Genomic DNA, 20,272 nt, shown 5'->3' with positions numbered 1-20,272 from the left:
CGTTTACCTTCCCGCTGGTAAGCGGTCCCTATTTATCTACTTGCACCCGGGAGTGCTTTCGAACTGCTAGGTTGGCAGGCGCTGGGACTGAACAATGGGAGCGCACCCCGCTGCGGGGATTCGAACCGCCGACCTTTTGATCGGCAAGCCCTAGGCGCTGAGGCTTTTACCCACCCACGTCCCCCTCTGCTCCTTATTTCCTGCTTAAAGCCAAGTGTGGTTGGAAAAGGCCCTATGCACAGAAGAGACTAAATGGCAGCCATAGCTGCCTCCTACCTTGTGCATGTGGAAGAACCACTACGTAGCTGGACAGCTGCACGTTGCAGGCCGTTCCGCACTCCAGGGGGATGGGGAAGCGCTGGAAGTGGTGCAACATGTCCAAAATGGAGGCAAAGTGCAGGTGCTGGACACGACACTGGCCTCTCTCGGTCAGGGAGAGCCGTAGGTGCTGCCAAGGTAAAGGAAACAGGAAGATGCATGTCAGCGACAGCAGCCATGGAAAAGGTCATGGAAAAGTTTCAGCAAGGATCAGAAGGGCATGTGCAAATCCCATCACCTGAGCCGGGGGACACCCCACAGCCTAACCTTCTCCAACCTGATGTCTTGGACTACAAATCCCATGAGCGCAAGTCAGCATGGCCATGGCCATGAGAGTTGTAGTCCAACTCATTTTTCTCTCTCTTTTTTAATTGCATTCTCCTCTCTTGCACTGAACATAATAAAAGTATACCAATCCACTAAAAGACTGTCTTTTCATTTCATTCCTCTTGTTATTTTTTGTTTAGTAATTAATTTTTCCATCAGCACTAAATGCCAGACATCTCGACCATGTGTTCAATGCCCCATCCTCTAAGAATTTCCAGAAGCTGGCTTAAAATTCAGATTTATATTGTCCTCTGGGTAAAGATTAAGTAAAGCTAACTCTGCGCCTTTGAATATTTTTGGTCCACTTAGCTAATTCGTTTGAATACATCCTCCCAGAATGTGGCTGCCCTATTGCAAGTCTCCTGGACATTAAAAAAAAAAAGCTATTTAGATATGAAGTACAAGTGGGATTTCAACAGTGCTCCAGTTTTGGGCCATGAAAGCCCGCCTGCTAACATACTGACTGGTGTCAGAGGAGGTCCCCTCCGCAAGAGACGCTATACCTTTGCTCTTCCTTGGAAGTTGAACGTGAGGACGTAGTCTCCCCTGCGGGTTTCACTCTGTCGGATGAGGAAAACCCCATGTCCGTCAAGGCCCTGGTGTTGAACCAGCTGAGCGGCTTTGACTCGAGAAATGGGGCCGTGGAACCAGGGGAAGGATGTCAGGTAGTGGTCTGTCTTCTGGCTGTTCTGGTCTGGGAGGCTGGGTGGCATTGCCCCTAGGGGAGAAGGAAGGACTCGTTTTAAACCATTTCTCCCCCCAGAAAAGCTCAAGGCAGCTATGGTAAAAACATGTTGCACCACACACAAGTGCTTACAGTTTGCAGAGCTAGAGAATTAGCAACACAAAACAAAAAATAGACCGCTTTGTTATTATCGGGGAACTCCCTTCTGCTGATTCCCCCGAGTCCAGGAGCCTGAACTGCTCAACCAGATGTTTCTTGGTACTTTTTCTTGAAAGGCATAGGAGAGGATCCCCCTCCAACCACAGGTGAGCCCCAAATACCTTGGTTCAGGGAGTCCGTGCTGCTGTTGGTGGGGCTTGCGGTCACACCCTCCGAGTGAGAGTCCGAGATCAGCTCAACATCGGCGCCTTCTGACCTGAAAGAGGAGGGAATGTTTCTGATTGTGAGAGACCAGCAGGACAGACAAAGTCCCTGCCCCCAAGGCCAGCAACAAAAGATAAGGCAAAGAAAAGCAAAAAAGCAAAAGAAAGAGCTCCCTGATGGGGGTGAGGACTGGAAAACTTGAAATTCCAGGAAAATACCCATATTGTTTTCTCTCAGCATAAGGCAGTGGTGAGTCTGCTGGCACTATAAAGGTAAAGGGACCGTTGACCATTAAGTCCAGTCGTGGCCGACTCTGGGGTTGCGGCGCTCATCTCGCTTTATTGGCCGAGGGAGCTGGCGTACAGCTTCTGGGTCATATGGCCAGCAGGACTAAGCCACTTCTGGCGAACCAAAGCAGCGCACGGAAACGCCATTTACCTTCCCGCCGGAGCAGTACCTGTCTATCTACTGGCACTTTGAAGTGCTTTTGAACTGCTAGGTTGGCAGGAGCAGGGACTGAGCAACAGGAGCTCACCCCTTCACAGGGATTCGAACCACCGACCTTCTGATCAGCAAGTCCTAGGCTCTGTAGTTTAACCCACAGCGCCACCCGCATCCCTTTGCTGGCACTATACTTAAAAGGAAAGAGACTTTTTTGAATGCCTTTGTAAGCAAGCCTATAAGATGAAGGAAAACACATTGGTCAGAAGGGTTGGAATGGAAATGGGTTTTGCAATATGAGGTTCCACATGTGAGATCACATCCATCCTTGCTACTGTCGAATCGTAATACTTTTATTATGGTTAGCAAATACATGGAACACCCAGGCCATGTGGCAAAAGCCATCACTACACGGCCTCAGAATTGGTGCTCCTGTTAGGCCTGAGGTGCAAGGCCAGCAAAGAGGCCAGATTTAGTGGCCCTGCTCACTCCGCAAAGGATGCCATGAACTTGGGGCTAGCCACAGACTTGAGGAGGGGTTGGGACCACATCGCTAAGCCGCCTCCTGAGTCCAAGGCAGGGGCCATTCACAGGGTTCCCCCTTGCCAACGACTTGCCTCAAAAACTAGCCTTAATCCTCCCAACCAACACCTGGAGTTGGTTACAAAACTCTTTCTTCCTATACAAATCACTTGGAAATTGCTGACCACCTATTGATTTCTCTGCTTGTCGTAGCAATCATGATATGCTGTTGTAGACATTGTAGGATTATTATTATTATTATTATTTAAAAAATAATATTTATTACTTTTCCAACAATTTAAACACTACACAAAAAAGAAAAAAGAAACAATACAAAAAGCAAAAAATAAAAAAGAATGCAATACAATACAAAGACACTACATAACACTAACACATTAAACTAACAAAACCAAACAAAGGCAATTTAAAACACCTCAAACATTTTCAATATCTTATCTTTCATTCACTTATTTCAACGACCTCCTCACACCTCCCTTTTTGTATTCCACTTCTGTTAATTGTTTCAGCAATTCCTTTCCATCTTCCTCTGTTTTCTATCCTATAATTATCTTAACACATTCTAACCTTATTTTTTCCCCTTTAATATTCTATTAATCTATTTATACTTAATTCCTTATAACATTTCTACTAAAGCCATATAACTTCATTCCAACATTTTTCTAACATTCATTAATTTTACAGTATTTCTGTAAATAATCTTTAAACTTTTTCCAGTTTTCTTCCACCGACTCTTCTCCCTGGTCTCGGATTCTGCCAGTCATTTCCGCCAGTTCCATATAGTCCATCAACTTCATCTGCCATTCTTCCCGGGTGGGTAAATCTTGTAGGATTATTATTATTGCTATCATCATTGCTCCTGTTATTTATTACTTTGTATTTTATTGCATTCCCATTTTGGTTCCGTAGAACTCAATGGAAAATACTGTGATAAATAACAAAATGCAAGGCAAGAAATAGAAGCAGCAATAAAAATGCAATCAAAACGACTATTTCATGCACAGCTCCCACCATTCTTCAAATACGCTGTGCAGCTTGCGGGCCACCGGTGGTCCCCAGACCAGAATTTGGGAACTCCTGCCTTGGAAATTAACCTTTGCAGGAGGAAGAAAACTGTTGGCATTACAGGCTTATTCACACGTTGCACTGAACACAGGTCCAGGTTGCCTGGCGCATGAACAGGTGTTTGTGTGAAAGAGATTTGTGCAGCACAATTATTTGGGCACACACAGATTACCGTATTTTTCGCCCTATAGGATGCACCTAGATGGGGGGGGGAATAATGGGAAAAAAATTATTTCCCTCCCCCAGGTGCGGGGCTGGGGCGGGCGAAGCCCGAGCTTCCCCCTCCCCCAGCCCCCAAAACGGGACCCAGAGCTTGCGGGGCTGGGGGAGGGGGAAGCCCTCCGCCAGCCTCCAAACCAGGTCGGGAGACAGCGGGATGGCGCGCTGTGCCTCCCCGCTGTCCCCCGAGTTTGCGGGGCTGGCGACGGGGAGGAGCAGGCTTCTCCCCTCCGCCAGCCTTCTAACAAAGTCGGGGACAGCGGGATGGCAGCGTTCCGCCTCCCCGCTGTCCCCCAAGCTTGTGGGGCTGGCGGTGGGGCTCTCCTGAAGCCTACGCACCGACCCCTCTCGCTCTCCAGGCTTCAACGAAAGCGTGCATTCGCCCCATAGGACGCACACACATTTCCCCTTCATTTTTGGAGGGGAAAAAGTGCGTCCTATAGGGCGAAAAATACGGTACATGCTCAGATGTCCCCCAGGTTGTCTTCACCCCCCCCCCACCAAGTGGCCTGGCACTAGTGACAAGTTTGGGACCTGATTTCCTGGCACATTTATGCTACTCCTGATCAAACACCCAGTGTTAATGTAGCCATTTTATACTCCGAAAAAGGGGCACAGAACCTTGGAGAAAAGCAGGCAGGTTGGTTTTGGACACAGGCAGTTCAGTTGCCACCCAGCACTGCTGCTACAAGGAGGTCAAAAAGGAGTCTGAAATTCGGTGAAGGGTATGTGTGTGTGAATGAAAGGAATCACAGTATGGCTCTCTGCAAATCACAATACCACTTCTGGCAGATTTCAGTAAGAGGAAGCCCCAAGAGGAAGTGGGAGGTCTTTAAAAGAATGGCACGAGAAACAGGTAGTACATTTTCCAAGAGGCTGAGAGAGAGACTGGCCTTGCATCCACCTGGGCATCCCACACTCTGACTTGGGAAGGACTTTAAACCCCCAGATAAACGAGAGGAAGTTCTTGCTTCCTATGGACTCCAGGGCTTAAAACAAATTTCCCAAGCCAAGCAGAAGACAAGGTGCAGAAAGGACATGGATTCTGCAGTCCAAGTAGTAATAATAATAATAATAATAATAATAATAATAATAATAATTTATTACTTATACCCCGCCCATTCGGCTGAGTTTCCCCAGCCACTCTGGGCGGCTTCCAACAAGAGATTAAAACATCAGTCACTAAAAACTTCCCTAAATAGGGCTGCCTTCAGATGTCTTCTAAATGTCAGATACCGTATTTTTCGCCCCATAGGACGCACTTTTCCCCCTCCAAAAATGAAGGGGAAATGTGTGTGCGTCCTATGGGGTGAATGCAGGCTTTCGCTGAAGCCTGGAGAGTGAGAGGAGTTGGTGCGCACCGATGCCTCTAGCTCTCCAGGTTTCAGGAAGCTATCCGCAAGCCTTGCAAGCCCGTCGGGAGTTCCCGCCGGGCGTGCAAGGCTTGGGGCGGCAGCCTGCAGCCCAAAGCACATGGCGCCCACCGGAGGGCGCCCCGTGCTTCGGGCAGGTGTGCACAAGGCTTGGGGCTGCAGCCGCGGCTGGGGGGGGAAATAATTTTATTCATCCCCCCCCCCAAAAAAAACGAGGTGCGTCCTATGGGCCGGTGCGCCCTATAGGACGAAAAATACGGTTATTATTTATTTCTTTGACATCTGGTGGGAGGGAGTTCCACAGGGCAGGCGCCACTGCTGAGAAGACCCTCTGCCTGGTTCCTTGTAACCTCACTTCTCACAGTGAGGGAACCGCCAGAAGGCCCTCGGTGATGGATCTCAGTGTCCGGGCAGAACGATGGGGGTGGAGACGCTCCTTCAGGTATACTGGACCGAGGCCATTTAGGGCTTTTCAGCACCAACACTTTGAATTGTGCTCGGAAACGTACTGGGAGCCAATGTAGGTCTTTATTTTTTATTTTTTTTAAAATAATATTTATTGAGATTTTCCAACAACATAACACCAAAACAAAACATATCCACAAAAAACAGAGAAAAAAAAGACATTAAATAAAAAAAAGAGAGGAAAAAGAACAGAGAAAAAAAAAAGGAAAAAAACAAAGAACCCTCTTCCCCATCCCCCAACACAAAAATCCCAAAAAACAAAACACAAAAATACCCCACACAACACAAAGTCTCACATTCCCTTTTTTCCTTTAACTTGTTTCCATGACTTCCTCCCACCTCCCTCTTTATATTCCTGATTTTAATCTAATCGGCAAATTCCATCCAACTTTTGATACTTTTTCCCTTATTTACCTTTACCTCTTTTAAAAAGAACGATAATAATAGAAAAAGAGAATTTATCTTAAAACTTCTAATCTTAAATTCTATAATTATATACCCTTATATCTTAGTTTTTCATTTTCCTTATCTTACTCCCTGGAACCAGTTAACTTCCTTCCGTCCTCCCCTCAAAATGCTTATTAAAACCATATTTTGTCAAATTTTACTTAATAATCTCCAATTTTTCCCCCCATCTCATCCCCCCGGTTTCGGGTGCTGCCAATCCTTTTTACAAATTTTTAAAGTCTTTCCAATCCATAAATTCAGTCCATCAGCCAGGTTGCCTGGTGTCCGAGGCCTTTAAATCATCTTTCTGGCCTGTCTGGAGAGTCTTTTTCGAGCCTAAAATTATGTCCCAAACCACATTCCCCTCAACATCTCCTTTAACCTTTGTGAACAAGCTTGCCCGAACTGTGTAATTCCTCTTGTAGACCAAAGAATTGTCCAAAGCTTGCTCCACACTCTCTTTAAGGTTGCTAAAATTCACTTCTTCAAGCTTTCTCAGAGTGCCAATTTCCAAGATATATCTTATCAAACCTGTATCTCTTAGTCCATACATGGCACTCCTTTTCCAGATCTGTCCTTTAAACTCTTTACTCTCATAGTCCACTTTTTGTCCATCAACTTGAGGCTCTATTACTGTATTTTCCACCAGAGATTCCTCTTGTAAAGACGGAACCTGTTCTGTTTGATCCATATTCTTCTCAGTTGTCCTTCCTTGTTGGTTTAATTCCAGTCCTTGGGCCGAGTTTAATAATTTTTTTCCTTCTTGAGCCAGGCTGTGCACATTTTCCTTCAGATCAGAGATGCCAAATTCCAAAATAGACAGTTTTTTTTGAAATTGCTCAAACAGAGCTGCTATTCTTCCCTCCATGTTCCCAAGTCTGTTCTTTCAATGTTATCTTACTGTCAAGGTCAGATGCTTATATTTAGTCTGTAAAGTTGCAGCCTGTGTGAAAGTTTCTATCCAAAAGTGTAACAATTGTAACAATCCAACATGAGTTTCTGTAACTTTCCACAGCCGCCTGATTACAGTTTCCTTTAGTTATTTTTCATCCACCTTTCAAAAACAGTTGTCATTTAACTCCTTTTTTCCTTTCCCAAACAGTAAGCAAAAGATTCAGTTCTCTCTTAATCCTTTTCTTCTTAATAATTCTTAGTAATTTATTTCTTGTTATAAAGATTCTTTTTCTTGTTTTGGCCGCCCGGTCCCGGGCTCGAGATGGTAAAGAATAAGTTCAAAGTACCCTGCTCTGCAGGACTATAAACTGTTGAAGCAATCTCCCCCTCTTCCCTGCTTCCGAGGGGGGGTTTAAAGGGCTTAGGTGGCAGATTTGTTTCCTTGTAAAGTACTTTTTAAAGGCTCCAGTTCTCACACTTTTGCCTTGATCTTTCTACAAAGTGGAAGGTGGGCTTCCTGTTTTAACCTTCCATCTGATGCCGAATTTCAGTAATTTGTAATCCAATTTCCATTTACTTACGAGAGTTTCTTTAGTCCAAATGTCCACAGGAAAAGTTAGCGCTTCCTGACAGCAGCTGTGCGGCTTCACTCCCCGAAAACAGCGATCGATCCAAAGTGCCGCGCCACTCACCCCACGTCGCTCCGGAGCCCGTAACCGGGTCTCCCCGCGAGTAAGGGAGGCGCTACTGGCACCAGCCGGATCCCAGGTCCACGGTCTTCCTCCGACCGTGGTTTTTAACGGGTCTCCGCCTCGCCGTAGGCGGTCAGACCCTTCTTTTCGGAGAGCAGTCTCCTCCGAGACGAAGGAGGTCCGCCATTGCCAGGCGCGCCAACCCGGAAGCCCCGCCAATGTAGGTCTTTAAAGACCGGTGTTATGTGGTCTCGGTGGCCGCTCCCAGTCACCAGTCTAGCTGCCGCATTCTGGATTAGTTGTAATTTCCAGGTCACCTTCAAAGGTTGCCCCACGTAGAGCGCATTGCAGTAGTCCAAGCGGGATATAACTAGAGCATGCATCTAGTTTAGACTTGATAGAATACACCTGATAGAAGTGTATTCTATCAGGACTTTTTACTGAATTAACATTCTATGGCCTATATTGTATTTGTTATGATGGTACGTATTTTTGTGTTTTTATACCCTGTCGCTGGCAGTCTCATTCGGCCCCTCTCCCAGCTTTAGAAATTTAAGTACTTATCAGTCACACACTTCAAAGCCAGTATTTGGAGGCATAAGGCCAAGAAACTTTAAAAAGAAAAGGTTCAGAAATAAAGATTGAATTCCTCAACCGATACGTCAATCTTCAGCTTTCCTGCATTGTCCCACACGGCTTTCTTTCAGGTGTGGCTATTTTCATCGCAGAAGCCATCCTTACTCTTGGCATTTTCACCCCTAGGTTAGTCTAGGCTATAGAGTACATGAAATACCCAGTAAAGGATAGTGTGGAGTTGGGAAAAGATAAAAAAGGGCAGTAAAAATGATACCGAGGATAGTATGAATCCCCCATAAGGAAAGCCTGCTGTGTTTGGAGCTTTAGAGAAAAGGTACCGTATTTTTCGCCCTATAGGACGCACCGGCCCATAGGACGCACCTAGTTTTTTGGGGGGGAAATCAAGGAAAATTTTTTTATTTCCCCCCCAGGTTTGCGCAGCCATCCCCAAGCTAGAAGAGGGAGACGGAGCGCTCCGTCTCCCTCTTCTGCCTTCAGGGACAGCCTCTCTAGCCTCTGTGGGGCAGCGGCTTGCCCCGCTGTCCCCCGGGCTTGTGGGGCTGGCGGGGAGGAGAAGCAAGCTTGCTTCTCCCCCCCGCCAGCCTCCAGATCAGGTCGGGGAATAACGGGCTGGCGGCGCTTCGCCTCCCCGCTGTCCCTCGAGCTTTTGGGCTGCAAGCTGCTGCCCGCAAGCCTTGCGAGCCCGCGGGACCTCCCGCCGGGCTTGCAAGGCTTGCGGATAGCTGCCTGAAGCCTGGAGAACGAGAGGGGTCGGTGCGCACCGACCCCTCTCGCTCTCCAGGCTTCAGCGAAAGCCTGCATTCGCCCCATAGGACGCACACACATTTCCCCTTCATTTTTGGAGGGGAAAATGTGCGTCGTACAGGGCGAAAAATACGGTAAGTAACAAGAGAAAGTGTAGACGTTTATAAAATTATGCCTGGCATGGGGAAAGTGGATAGGCTAAAGTTTTTCTCAGTCATAACTCTAGAATTTGAGGGCAACCCATCAGGCTGAATATTGGAAGTTTCAGGACAGGCTTTTGTTTATGTAAAGAAGCAGGTTTCTAACCCTCATGAGGTGCTGGGGGTGGGGGAACATTCCTACGCACTTCCCTGTCTTCCAATCCCTTCTGTCCAGAGCTCGCTTTGTACCAACCAAGGACCAGCCGCAGAACCAGATTTTAGGGCCTAGATTACGGCCTGAAATACATGAAGCGAAAGTCAACGCGAGAGACTCTGAGCATGCAAACCTGGATCTGCACCGCGCAATAAGAGAGAAAGAAAATCTGTGCCAGGAAAAGTTGGACCCCATCTTAGTCTGCATTTTAAAAGATAATCTTGTCTAATTCGTTCTGCATCTGCTAATCAAGGCAGCCCAGTGCCTCCCTCGCTTCAGATAAAATTCCGCAAAAAATCGCTGTACACATTCAAGCTTATCTTCCAGCCATGGGGACTAGAAATCCTCTTTTTTTAAAAAAAACACACAAAAAAACACCTGCATCACACAGCCCTGGCACAGAGAGTAGTGGGGCAATAACTCACCCTCGATGGAGACATTCTTTAATTTCACACATCCAGGAACGCAGTTGCTGGTCATCTCCAGCCTCAAATACAAGATCCATGGAGGTGTTTACCTGTGGCAGGGGAAGAGAAAAAGAAGATAAACACTGGGAGTTCTTCATGATGCTGAGGCAATGCTGTCTAGGTTCAGATCGTCTTTAAAACCCTATGGGATATCCACACCCTTTAATTAATTTCATAAAATGTATGTCAGTATGCATATATACTAACAGTAACAGCTTGGCCTAGTAGCAAACTGGCATCCAGTGAAGATCTCAGAGCACAGGAGTTATATACTGCCCAGGAATAATAATAAATTATTATTATTATTATTATTATTATTATTATTATTATTATTTACTTATACCCCGCCCATCTGGCTGGGTTTCCCAAGCCACTCTGGGCAGCTTCCAACAGGAGATTAAAAATACATTAAAACATCAGTCATTAAGAACCTCCCTGAAGGGCTGCCTTTAGATGTCTTCTAAATGTTAGATAATAGTTTTTTTTCTTTGACATCTGATGGGAGGGCGTTCCACAGGGCGGGTGCCACTACCGAGAAGGCCCTCTATCTGGTTCCCTGTAACTTCACTTCTTTGCAGGGAGGAAACCGCCAGAAGGCCCTCGGTGATGGACCTCAGTGTCCGGGCAGAATGATGGGGGTGGAGACATTCCTTCAGGTATACTGGGCCGAGGCTGTTGAGGGCTTTAAAGGTCAGCACCAACACTTTGAATTGTGCTCGGAAACGTACTGGGAGCCAATGTAGGTCTTTCAAGACCAGTGTTATGTGCTCTTGGCAGCCACTCCCAGTCACTGTATAGCTGTGCATTCTGGATTAGTTGTAGTTTCCAGGTCACCTTCAAAGGTAGCCCCACGTAGAGCGCATTGCAATAGTCCAAGCGGGAGATAACTAGAGCATGCACCACTCTGGTGAGACAGTCTGCAGGCAGGTAGGGTCTCAGCCTGCATACCAGATGGAGCTGGTAGACAGCTGCCCTGGACACAGAATTGACCTGCACCTCCATGGACAGCTGCGAGTCCAAAATGACTCCCAGGCTGCACACCTGGTCCTTCAGGGGCACAGTTACCCCATTCAGGACCAGGTAGTCCTCCACACCTGCCTGCTCCCTGTCTCCCCAAAACAGTACTCCTGTCTTGTCAGGATTGAACCTCAATCTGTTAGCCGCCATCCATCCTCCAGCTGCCCCTGAAGTGTCGCTCCCTCCCATAAGTGCAGCGGCTGCATAAGGATACCTTCAGCATCTTGAGGACAAAGGTGTCTGCGTGGTCCGGCATCTCCAGGCGAGTGCAGGGACGGATTTCTTGGATCTCGGAGCACGTGGTCTGCAGCTTTGGCTTCGAACTCTGCGGAGAGAGGCAGGAGAAGCAGCTGCGGTGAGCCAAGTCAAGAAATGTACATTTCTTTACAAGAAATGTAAAGTATTGCACTTGGGCAAAAAAAAATGAGAGGCACAAATACAAGATGGGTGACACCTGGCTTGAGAGCAGTACATGTGAAAAGGATCTAGGAGTCTTGGTTGACCACAAACTTGACATGAGCCAACAGTGTGACGCGGCAGCTAAAAAAGCCAATGCAATTCTGGGCTGCATCAATAGGAGTATAGCATCTAGATCAAGGGAAGTAATAGTGCCACTGTATTCTGCTCTGGTCAGACCTCACCTGGAGTACTGTGTCCAGTTCTGGGCACCACAGTTCAAGAAGGACACTGACAAACTGGAACGTGTCCAGAGGAGGGCAACCAAAATGGTCAAAGGCCTGGAAACGATGCCTTATGAGGAACGGCTAAGGGAGCTGGGCATGTTTAGCCTGGAGAAGAGGAGGTTAAGGGGTGATATGATAGCCATGTTCAAATATATAAAAGGATGTCACATAGAGGAGGGAGAAAGGTTGTTTTCTGCTGCTCCAGAGAAGCGGACAAGGAGCAATGGATCCAAACTACAAGAAAGAAGATTCCACCTAAACATTAGGAAGAACTTCCTGACAGTAAGAGCTGTTCGACAGTGGAATTTGCTGCCAAGGAGTGTGGTGGAGTCTCCTTCTTTGGAGGTCTTTAAGCAGAGGCTTGACAACCATATGTCAGGAGTGCCCTGATGGTGTTTCCTGCTTGGCAGGGGGTTGGACTCGATGGCCCTTCTGGTCTCTTCCAACTCTAGGATTCTATGATTCTAAGTCCACGCATCCCTCAGAGCATCTGGACTACAGGTAGAGCCGAACCGTACATTGAAAGGCACATCAAATGCACATTCAAAACACGTATCTTGCCCCCAAAGAATCCTGGGAACTGTAGGGTGCGGGGAATTGGTCTGCGAGGGGGAAATTGCAGTTCCCAGGATTCTTTTTTGGGGGGGTTGTGTCATGTGCTTTGGAAGTGCACTGTGGATCAGCCCTGTACCTCCTGCCTGGTGAAAGCTATAGTCCAAAACATCTGGAGCATTTCCAGGTTGGAGAAGTCCTAGGACTCCTGAATGAGCAAAAAATCCCAGACCTAACATTTAGGGTTTATTATTTGATTTGTTAAAGTATTTGTTTGCTTCTGGTTATGTGGGCATCTCAATGAAAATCACTAGAGGAGTCAGGCAGACTCATCAAAAGCATCCTTAAAGGTACCCCTGCCCGTACAGGCCAGTCTTGACAGACTCTAGGGTTGTGCGCCCATCTCACTCAAGAGGCCGGGGGCCAGCGCTGTCCGGAGACACTTCCGGGTCACGTGGCCAGCGTGACAACGCTGCTCTGGCGAGCCAGAGCCGCACACGGAAACGCCGTTTACCTTCCCGCTAGTAAGCGGTCCCTATTTATCTACTTGCACCCGGGAGTGCTTTCGAACTGCTAGGTTGGCAGGCGCTGGGACCGAGCAACGGGAGCGCACCCCTGCGGGGATTCGAACCGCCAACCTTTCGATCGGCAAGCCCTAGGCGCTGAGGCTTTAACCCACAGCGCCACCCGCGTCCTTAGAATCTCATAAAAGGCTGGCGGCGGCTGCCAGGAGATAAAAAAACATTTCCAGCAGGTATGGGAAGTGCTTCACCATTTGCACACGCCTTATTTTGGATGGGGAGTTAAGGAAATAAGGCTCACACACACTACCCACCTTGATCCTGCTAGATTGGATCACAATGTCTAGCTTTCTGTCTCTGAGAGATGCCAACAGAATGCCTCTGGCAGGACAAAAGAAAGGCAGAAATCTGGCAGCCTTGTTGCAACTCCCCCTTCCTGTGGTTTCCAATAACTGGTTGGAATTCAGAAGCATTGCTGCCTCCTGCCTGAACCTCTGCAATCCTCTTAAAACCATCAGAGTTGGCAGCTCCTCCACCTTCTCCTGTCAATGGTTCTCCAAGTGAGCAAGGAGAAATGAATCCACAGCAGTTTCCACTCCCTTCCTCTGACACACGGCAGAGGAACAAAGCTCCGGCTGCAACCTGTCGTTGAGATTCCCACATTGCAGGGGGTTGGAATAGATGACCTTTGGGGTCCTTTTCCCATGATTCTACAATTCTATGAAATACAAAACTAGAGCCTAGAGGGGGAAAACAGCAAGGCATGGGAAGGGCGAAAGGAAGCAGCTCTGATTTTTGGATTTCTGGACCAGCCACCTCCGCCCCAACGACAAGTTCCGCACACCAGATTTTCCCTGGCCAGGATCCTGGTGAATGCAGAGTACAGTGATACCTCGGGTTACATACGCTTCAGGTTACATATGCTTCAGGTTACAGACTCCGCTAACCCAGAAATAGTACCTCGGGTTAAGAACTTTGCTTCAGGATGAGAACAGAAACCGTGCTCTGGTGGCGCAGCGGCAGCAAGAGGCCCCATTAGCTAAAGTGGGGCTTCAGGTTAATAACAGTTTCAGGTTAAGAACGGACCTCTGAAACGAATTAAGTACTTAACCTGAGGTACCACTGTACACGCGGGACACGGGTGGCGCTGTGGGTTAAACCACAGAGCCTAGGGCTTGCGGATCAGAAGGTCAGCGGTTCGAATCCTCGCCACGGGGTGAGCTCCCGTTGCTCGGTCCCTGCTCCTGCCAACCTAGCAGTTCGAAAGCACATCAAAGTGCAAGTAGATAAATAGGTACCGCTCCGGCGGGAAGGTAAACGGCGTTTCCGTGCGCTGCTCTGGTTCGCCAGAAGCGGCTTAGTCATGCTGGCCACATGACCCGGAAGCTCCCTTGGCCAATAAAGCAAGATGAGCGTCTCAACCCCAGAGTCGACCACGACTGGACCTAATGGCCAGGGGTCCCTTTCCCTTTACCACTGTACACAGATTCCATCCGTCATTCCATCCTCTGTTTAAAAGCTACCCCAGAATTCAGCTGCTTCTGTGGTTCAGCCTTTCCGGGGCCATGTATCTCTCACTGTAAAAAGTTGAAGGACCACAGTTTCTGGCCTGTTCAGACCCCAAGGGGATTTGACAGTGGCCAGATGGGTGGAGAAGCCCCCTGGGGAGGAAGGCAGAGATCAAGACATCCCTCCTTCCACCTGATTTCTGACAACACCACTGTGAGATACTCTGGGTGGAGAATCATGGTGAATTTGCATTCGCCCAAACAGCTGAAAGCGGCCAGGTATTTGACCAAATATAACATGCTAAGGGTGTTTCCTTAGTGGGAGCAAATGGTTGGGAGGTGGGCAGGAATAGGAATGTCTGGAGGGGAAACTTTTGATGAAGACGGAGAGGAAAAGAGAGCCAGGGTGGCACAGTAGTTAGAGTGTCGGACCTGGACTGGGAGAGACCAGGGTTCGAATCACTCACTGCCTCTCTCAGCCAAAGCTATGACATAAATGCAATAAATGATAATAAATAAATAAAGCAGCAGTTTAAGAACAGAGAGACAGAACCACAGAGAGAATTAGAGCTTAAAGCAGCAAGTGAGGATCCTGTGACCTTCTAGGTCATGGGTAGGCAAACTAAGGCCTGGGGGCCGGATCTGGCCCAATTGCCTTCTAAATCTGGCCCGCGGACAGTGCAGGAATCACGAGTGTTTTTACATGAGTAGAATGTGTGCTTTAATTGAAAATGCATCTCTGGGTTGTTTGTGGGGCATAGGAATTCGTTCATTTTTCTCCTCCAAAATATAGTTTGGCCCCCTCACAAGGTCTGAGGGACAGTGGACCAGCCCCCCGCTGAAAAAGTTTGCTGACCCCTGTTCTAGTTAGTGGTGTACTCCAACTCCCATCAGCCCTGCTCAGAGCTGCCAAGGATGATGGTCCAGCAATCCCTGAAAAGCCACAGGTTCCCCATGCTTGAGCCACAGATTGAAGAAAACAAAATGTCCTGGGTGACTTCATGGTCATAGAATCATAGAGTTGGAAGAGACCACAAGGGCCATCGAGTCCAACCCCCTGCCAAGCAGGAAACACCATCAGAGCACTCCTGACATCTGGTTGTCAAGCCTCTGCTTAAAGACCTCCAAAGAAGGAGACTCCACCACACTCCTTGGCAGCAAATTCCACTGTCGAACAGCTCTTACTGTCAGGAAGTTCTTCCTAATGTCTAGGTGGAATCTTCTTTCTTGTAGTTTGGATCCATTGCTCCGTGTCCGCTTCTCTGGAGCAGCAGAAAACAACCTTTCTCCCTCCTCTATGTGACATCCTTTTATATATTTGAACATGGCTATCATATCACCCCTTAACCTCCTCTTCTCCAGGCTAAACATGCCCAGCTCCCTTAGCCGTTCCTCATAAGGCATCGTTTCCAGGCCTTTGACCATTTTGGTTGCCCTCCTCTGGACACGTTCCAGTTTGTCAGTGTCCTTCTTGAACTGTGGTGCCCAGAACTGGACACAGTACTCCAGGTGAGGTCTGACCAGAGCAGAATACAGTGGCACTATTACTTCCCTTGATCTAGATGCTATACTCCAGCTTTGAGATTACACCTAGTAACCCAGATTGCTTTAAAGCTCACCCTTCTCCGCTGTCAAGAGGACTAGAACCTTGGAACTTAAACAGATATATTTTCGGCAGAGAACCTCACTGTATTCAGACACCATTTCCACTTCCCGTTCTCCCTTGACGTGACGGAGGAGCACAGAAAGCTCCTGACGGGTGGAAACGATTCCATGCGGTGCCTGTTATGTCCGTATGGGTCTCTGAACCGCAGGGTGTGTGCATTCTTGCCCCTCCCACCCTGCTACCGAAATACCACCTTCCTTGATAATTATGCCGCCCCAAGAAACCAGGAGACAACAGCTGGGACCAGTTCCCCCAACTGATGCAGAAGGACTGGCACAAAAAGGGTCGGATTCTGAGAGCTGGCGTGAGGCGCGGGAATGCTGAGCCAATGCAGGAAGCCTGATGACGCAATCGGTTTACCAGACAGGCCGTTTCCATCCCCAGCTGATGGGCTGCTTGGATTTTTCCACAGAGCCTCAGAAATCCTCTTGGCCGAGAGGGGCGGCCAGCGTGACTCACTGGCATTAAGGAGCCATAAGCCACTCGGGGTCAGCGGTGTTAGCAGAGGGGCAGCAGGGTGGCCAAGAGGGACCCAACCAGCCAAACCCCAGGCCTGCTGGATGCTGGCAAAGCACCACGCTGCAAGGCTGTGGGGGGAAACAGGGGACGGCCGGCTCTGCTGGAGGTTACACAAAGCAGCAACAAACTGAAAGAAAAACAACCCCACAGCTGCTGGAGATTCCAGCGTCTGTGAAACCGCTTGCAGATCGAGGGCTGCAGAAGTCATCCAGGAAATGGGAGGAAGACAGAGAGATGCCTCTTTCCCCAGGCGGAAGGGAACAGGAGGGGAGGCCAGCTTAAAAGGAGGGGGCCCCAGCAGGCACCCCCCAAAAAACAAACGCCCCATTCACGTGTCCTGGAGTCAGTGCTGGGCCATCAGCTTGGCCCCAAATGATATTCCCAAGGATGGTGAACACATGCATTAATCAACACACAAGAACAGATCATTTAGAATCACAGAATCTTAAGAGTTGGGAGGGACCCAAGGGTCATCTAGTCCAACCCCCTGAAAAGCATTCATGGCAGATGGCCATCCAACCTCTGCTTAAAAACCTCCAAGGAAGGAGAGTCCACAACCTTCTGAATTAGTGGTACCTCAGGTTAAGAACAGTATCAGGTTAAGAACGGACCTCCAGAACGAATTAATTACAGTGGTACCTCGGGTTACATACGCTTCAGGTTACATACGCTTCAGGTTACAGACTCTGCTAACCCAGAAATATTGCTTCAGGTTAAGAACTTTGCTTCAGGATGAGAACAGAAATTGTGCTTTGGCAGTGCGGCGGCAGCAGGAGGCCCCATTAGCTAAAGTGGTGTTTCACGTTAAGAACAGTTTCAGGTTAAGTATGGATCTCCGGAACGAATTAAGTACTTAACCTGAGGGACCCCTGACCATTAGGTCCAGTCATGGCCGACTCTGGGTTTGCAGCACTCATCTCGCTTTATTGGCCAAGGGAGCCGGCGTACAGCTTCCGGGTCATGTGGCCAGCATGACTAAGCCGCTTCTGGCGAACCAGAGCAGCGCACGGAAGCACCGTTTACCTTCCCGCCAGAGTGGTACCTATTTATCTACTTGCACTTTGACGTGCTTTCGAACTGCTAGGTTGGCAGGAGCAGGGACCGAGCGATGGGAGCTCACCCCCTCGCGGGATTCGAACCACCGACCTTCTGATCAGCAAGTCCAAGGCTCTGTGGTTTAACCCACAGTGCCACCCACGTCCCGTAACCTGAGGTACCACAATAATAATAATAATAATAATAATAATAATAATAATAATAATAATCACTATTCATCATTAATAGCAGCAACAAGACCACCTTCCAGGTACTGGGCAAGTTAGCGGCAGTGCTGGGGGGGAGGGGGGGAGGAGGCCAATCGGATTTCCTTGTTGCCATGGAAGGGGATGTGGCCGAGACTCCCAAAATATCTCTGCTATCTCGGCTATCTGGGGGGGGGGGCAGGGACTCCGCTTCTGCTTTCCATCTATGTCATGCTGTTTTTGTTCCCAGTTTTGCAGCCTTCTGAGGTTTGTGGGTTGGTGAGTCACGGCCCCTTTTGTAATCCGGAGCCAAATGCAGCAGCAGCAGCTGGGAAGGGGCTCCGAATGGTCAGCTCGCTTTTGTCAGGAAGGTGGGGTAGGCATCGCTCAACAGCATTGCCCCTTATAATATATGCCATTTAACATCTACATGAAACCACTGAGTGGGCTCGTTCGGAGCTCTGTAGTACGTTGTCAGCAATATGCCTACGACACTCAGCTCTGCTTCTCGTTTTCATCTGCAGGTGAGGCAGTGGAAGTGCTGGACTGTTGTCTTGCCTCGGTAGTGGACTGGATGAGAGCCAACAAACTGAAGCTCAATCCAGATAAGACAGAAATATATTTAAAAATAAAATTAAAAAAATGTCCAGTAGCACCTTAAAGGTAAAGGGACCCCTGACCATTAGGTCCAGTCGTGACTGACTCTGGGGTTGCGGCGCTCATCTCGCTTTATTGGCTGAGGGAGCCGGCGTACAGCTTCCAAGTCATGTGGCCAGCATGACTAAGCCGCTTCTGGCGAACCAGAGCAGCGCACGGAAATGCCGTTTACCCTTCTGCCAGAGCAGTACCTATTTATCTACTTGCACTTTGACGTGCTTTCGAACTGCTAGGTTGGCAGGAGCAGGGACCGAGCAACGGGAGCTCACCCCGTCACGGGGATTTGAACCACTGACCTTGTGATCGGCAAGTCCTAGGCTCTGTGGTTTAACCCACAGCGCCACCCGCGTCCCAAATAGCACCTTAGAGACCAACTAAGTTCGTTCTTGGTATGAGCTTTCGTGTGCATGCCTTATCTGAAGAAGTGTGCATACACACAAAAACTCATACCAATAACAAACTTAGTTGGTATCTAAGGTGCTACTGGGCAATTTTTTCATTTTATTTTTTAATATATTTCTACTGTTATCAAGGCTCTGATAACTTCTAGGCTGGATTACTGCAAGGCATTATACACAGGGCTGCCTCTGGAGACGGTTCAGAAACTTGCAACGGGTACAGAATACAGTGGCTAGGTTGGTAACTGGGCCATACAGTTTGAACATATGGCACCACTCCTGGCCCAACTGCACTGACTGTCAAATAGCTTCCAGGCCCAATTCAAAGTGCTGGTTTTGACCTATAAAGCCTTAAACGGGTCAGGACTGCAATCCCTCAAGGTACCGTCTCTCCTCATATAAACCACCCCAGACTCTCCATTCATCATCTGAGGCCCTTCTTTGTGTACCTCCTCCATGAGAGGTCCAGAGGGCGGGAACATGAGGCCGGGCCTTCTCTGTGGTGGCTCCCCATCTGTGAAATGCTCTCTTTAGGAAGGTTCGCCTGGTGCTTTCATTATATATCTTCAGGCGCCAGGCAGAGACGTTCCTCTTCAGCCAGGCCTTGGGCTGATTAAGATTCTACAGCCCTTTACATGTGTTTTTGTGAATGCGTGTTACTGTTTTGATGCTTTCTGTGTTGACTATTTACCCATCGCTAATAATGATAAATAATAATAATAATAATAATAATAATAATAATAATAATAATAATATTTATTATTTAATACCCCACCCATCTGGCTGGGTTTCCCCAGCAACTCTGGGCAGCTTCCAACAAAATATTAAAATACAATAACCTATTAAACATTAAAAGCGTCTCTAAACAGGGCTGCCTACCTTATGTTTTTAATCTTGTGAACCACCCCGAGACCTTTTGATGAAGGGCAGTATATGAATCAAATCAATAATCAAGTCAATAAATTCCACCACTTCCTCCGATGCTTGTGGACAGCAGCACCACCATCCAGCCCCTCCTGGGACCAGCCAGGTGTCAGAAGGCTCTCCGCACACCTTGGCCTTTTTCTTTGCCATGCCCAATAAAAACACTTTGGAACTCCCTGCCTAGTGACACAAGGCAGGCACCTGCTAAAAACATTTTGAGTGGACAAGCTGCCCGGATATGTAGAATGCTGATACACATCTAATCTGTTTTTAGTTTATCGTTGCATTTAATCAGGACAGCGAATGTTTTATGCGGATGCTCGTAACTGTTTTCCCTGATAATTTTATTGTTTTATTCTTTTCGTAAACTGCTTTGATGTTTTGCTTCGTACTGAAATTCTAGGACATAAGCAGATAACAGAAACTACAGTTTGTACGATTGCACGAGGGTCGTTTTGACGCCAACACATCACTACAAAAACAGAAAGAAACAAAAAACAAAACCTCTGTCTCTCTCCCCCGCCCCCAACATGCCCATCAGCTTCGCCCAAATTTGCTCTGCGGTTCCTCAGAATGCAACACCAGGAACAGACAA

The 20,272-nt window shown here is 48.0% G+C and overlaps 1 protein-coding gene across 2 annotated transcripts in view; it reads right to left on the bottom strand.

Moving 5' to 3' along the window:
* SH2B3 (SH2B adaptor protein 3) overlaps window positions 1-20,272 on the bottom strand; it is a 78,051-nt gene that overhangs the window by 6,725 nt on the left and 51,054 nt on the right. For both annotated transcript variants that reach the window (XM_083454015.1, XM_083454016.1), the window contains exons 3-7: window positions 11,223-11,333; window positions 9,950-10,041; window positions 1,651-1,745; window positions 1,149-1,363; window positions 277-448 (exon numbers count right to left, since the gene is read on the bottom strand). In XM_083454015.1, the coding sequence (XP_083310141.1) occupies window positions 277-448; window positions 1,149-1,363; window positions 1,651-1,745; window positions 9,950-10,041; window positions 11,223-11,333 (685 nt within the window). The remainder of the gene's footprint in view (window positions 1-276; window positions 449-1,148; window positions 1,364-1,650; window positions 1,746-9,949; window positions 10,042-11,222; window positions 11,334-20,272) is intronic.

Source organism: Podarcis tiliguerta (assembly GCF_965153285.1).
Source record: "Podarcis tiliguerta genome assembly, chromosome: 8".
Lineage (NCBI taxonomy): Eukaryota > Metazoa > Chordata > Lepidosauria > Squamata > Lacertidae > Podarcis > Podarcis tiliguerta.
Note: the sequence above shows the minus strand (reverse complement) of the source record. Positions and strands in the feature narration are given on the sequence as shown.